At 43.8% G+C, this 2353-nt stretch overlaps 1 protein-coding gene across 1 annotated transcript in view; it reads left to right on the forward strand.

Annotated features, from left to right (window-relative positions):
- Nucleotides 1–1070: 1070 nt before the first annotated feature.
- LOC308081324 (somatolactin-like) overlaps nucleotides 1071–2353 on the forward strand; it is a gene marked incomplete at both ends in the record, with an annotated part of 8653 nt that continues 7370 nt past the window's right edge. The window contains 2 exons of the mRNA XM_080457705.1: nucleotides 1071–1125; nucleotides 1974–2167. Coding sequence (XP_080313831.1) covers nucleotides 1071–1125; nucleotides 1974–2167 — 249 coding nt within the window. The remainder of the gene's footprint in view (nucleotides 1126–1973; nucleotides 2168–2353) is intronic.

Raw genomic sequence — 2353 nt, forward strand, 5'->3', positions numbered from 1 at the left:
TTAGCCTACAGTACTCACAGACAAGGAGGATGCTGGCTAAAGCACATCATGGCACTGGCTACTCTGGGGAGATCATCTGCACTGGAGATGATGTATTGGACCTACAGTATATACAAACCTGGACATAAGAAGTGGAGGACTATGAATGGGTGAAGTATGAACAGAATTAACATGCCAAAATGAGTCTGCATGCAATCAGAACTTTGGCTAGTTAGCTAATGTATAGAAAACATGGGTAGGCTATAACGATCTGAGAATGCATCTGTTATAGGCTAGATCTATAGGCTATATGAGGATGGCATAACAGGACATGCTTGACCTATACATAGAGTGTTGATGATGGTCTGAGGACCGAAACGTCCACTCTCTGTGTCAATTTATTTCACCATGTCAATCTTTGCACTTTTTCAAAGGAAAATGTTTTGCATCTAAAGAGCCTCAGTTTTCATCGTTCAGTGTGCCAGCCCTTTCTTTGTGTTTATGGACTTTCATGCTGGCCTCTCGCACCTGTTTTCAGCCCTATAGTAAGACAATTGAGATTAGAGCACAAACGTCCCTACCTCTTTAACGTATACATAGGGAAGTCATTTGTGTACTGTGTATGTGCAAATAAGTTGTTTTATTGTAATAGCAAAGTCATTCAGTGTTTTTAGTAACTAGCCTATGTATGACCATGTGAAAATTTTTGAAAGGTCAGTAAACACTAACACTGTGACTGAAACAATAATATTGTGATGCCTATATTGCCTACAGTACATATTGTTATAAATGTCCTTTAAGCCCATATGGCCTTCCTGGGCACCAGGAAAGATGCATGACACTGTAACCACTTTAACCCTTGTGTCCTGGTTTTGGGGATGCCCACTGCATGTCAAAACGGCCAGTCCACCACTTCCGCCTTCAATCCAAGGTAAGACACACAGTAACATCAGGAATCATGCATAACAATGAAGAAATAAGAGATGGCTGACTTATAAGCGGTACCTCTCACAAAGCCTACGCAAGGCAACCCTTGCTGACCTTTTGTTTCATTCATTGCCTTGGTCAGACTGTATAAAAGAACTCTGGAGATGAGTTTAGGTGCAGAGAGGAAGACCTGTCCTGACAGAATGCAAACCTTCACAGGTATTAAAACTTAATACCTGTGAAATTAAAAAGGGAGATCAAATAGATGTCATAGGAGATATAACGTAGGCAATCATATTGATTAGGATATGTTATGATAGTTGACTTAAGCATTTGGAGGAATATAATGACTTCAACTTGAATCACTTTAATTGCAGTGATCAATAGGAAATAGAATGATGATTGCTGTGTGTGTGTCTTTCATGAGTGTGAGATTCATTCTTTGTCTAACTGTTCCATAATGTCTGTCTACTGCAGGTAAGTCTGTATGTTATACTTATATCGTTGCTATCGGGTGGAAAGTTTTCCTTTTTTCCTTATTATTTAAAAAAACATAAAGTGCAAATAGCAGATTTTAATATTTTTGGTATGGCTTATTTTCTGCCTTTATGTATGCATACAGTAGGAACAGTTAGACTGACAGGAAATGGGGAGAGAGATGGAGGGTTGACACGCAGCAAAGGTCGTCGAGCTAGGGAGTCGAACCCGCGACACGCTGTCGGTATAGGTGCCCAGACGGTTAGGCCAACCGTCCGGCCCGCAAATAGCAGATCTACAAGCTCAGAACATGTCACATCGTGACATGTTGTGAGCTTGCAGATCTGCTGTTTTCACTACTTTTGTGCGACACTCTTGTATGATAGGGCATTGCTTTACAAAGATTTTTGGAGATACAAGGTTTCTGCCCGACAGCAACATGTTTTAAATTGCTTGTGTGTGATGTGTGCATACTGTACGTGTGTGCGCGTGCGTGCGTGCGAGCACCTGTGGGTCTGTGTTTGTTGTTCATGCGTGTGTGTGTGTGTGTGTCTGCATGCTTGCCGTGCCGTGCTTTGCTGTGTGTTCAGTCCTGCAGCAGGTGTGTGTGTGGGCCGTGCTCCTCTGGCCCTGTCTGCTCACCGCCGGCGTCCCGGCGGACTGCAAGGACGAGCAGGGCAGCTTCACCCGCTGCCCCTCCATCTCCCAGGAGAAACTCCTGGACCGAGTCATCCAGCACGCCGAGCTCATCTACCGCGTGTCGGAGGAGTCCTGCTCTCTGTTTGTGAGTGTCATCCATCCAAACATCACCACCACCCCCCAGAGTGACTCCCTCTAAACCCCTTGTAGTTGACTCTACTGTAACATGGCATGATCCACAAAAAGTGCACGTTATACAAGCATACAAGTAGGTGGCCCTCAGGGAGAAACATAAACAGTTTTCTTCCTCATTTAGCTGCACATAGGTTAG

Source organism: Gymnoscopelus braueri (assembly GCF_963280865.1).
Source record: "Gymnoscopelus braueri genome assembly, contig: SCAFFOLD_209, whole genome shotgun sequence".
Taxonomy (NCBI): domain Eukaryota; kingdom Metazoa; phylum Chordata; class Actinopteri; order Myctophiformes; family Myctophidae; genus Gymnoscopelus; species Gymnoscopelus braueri.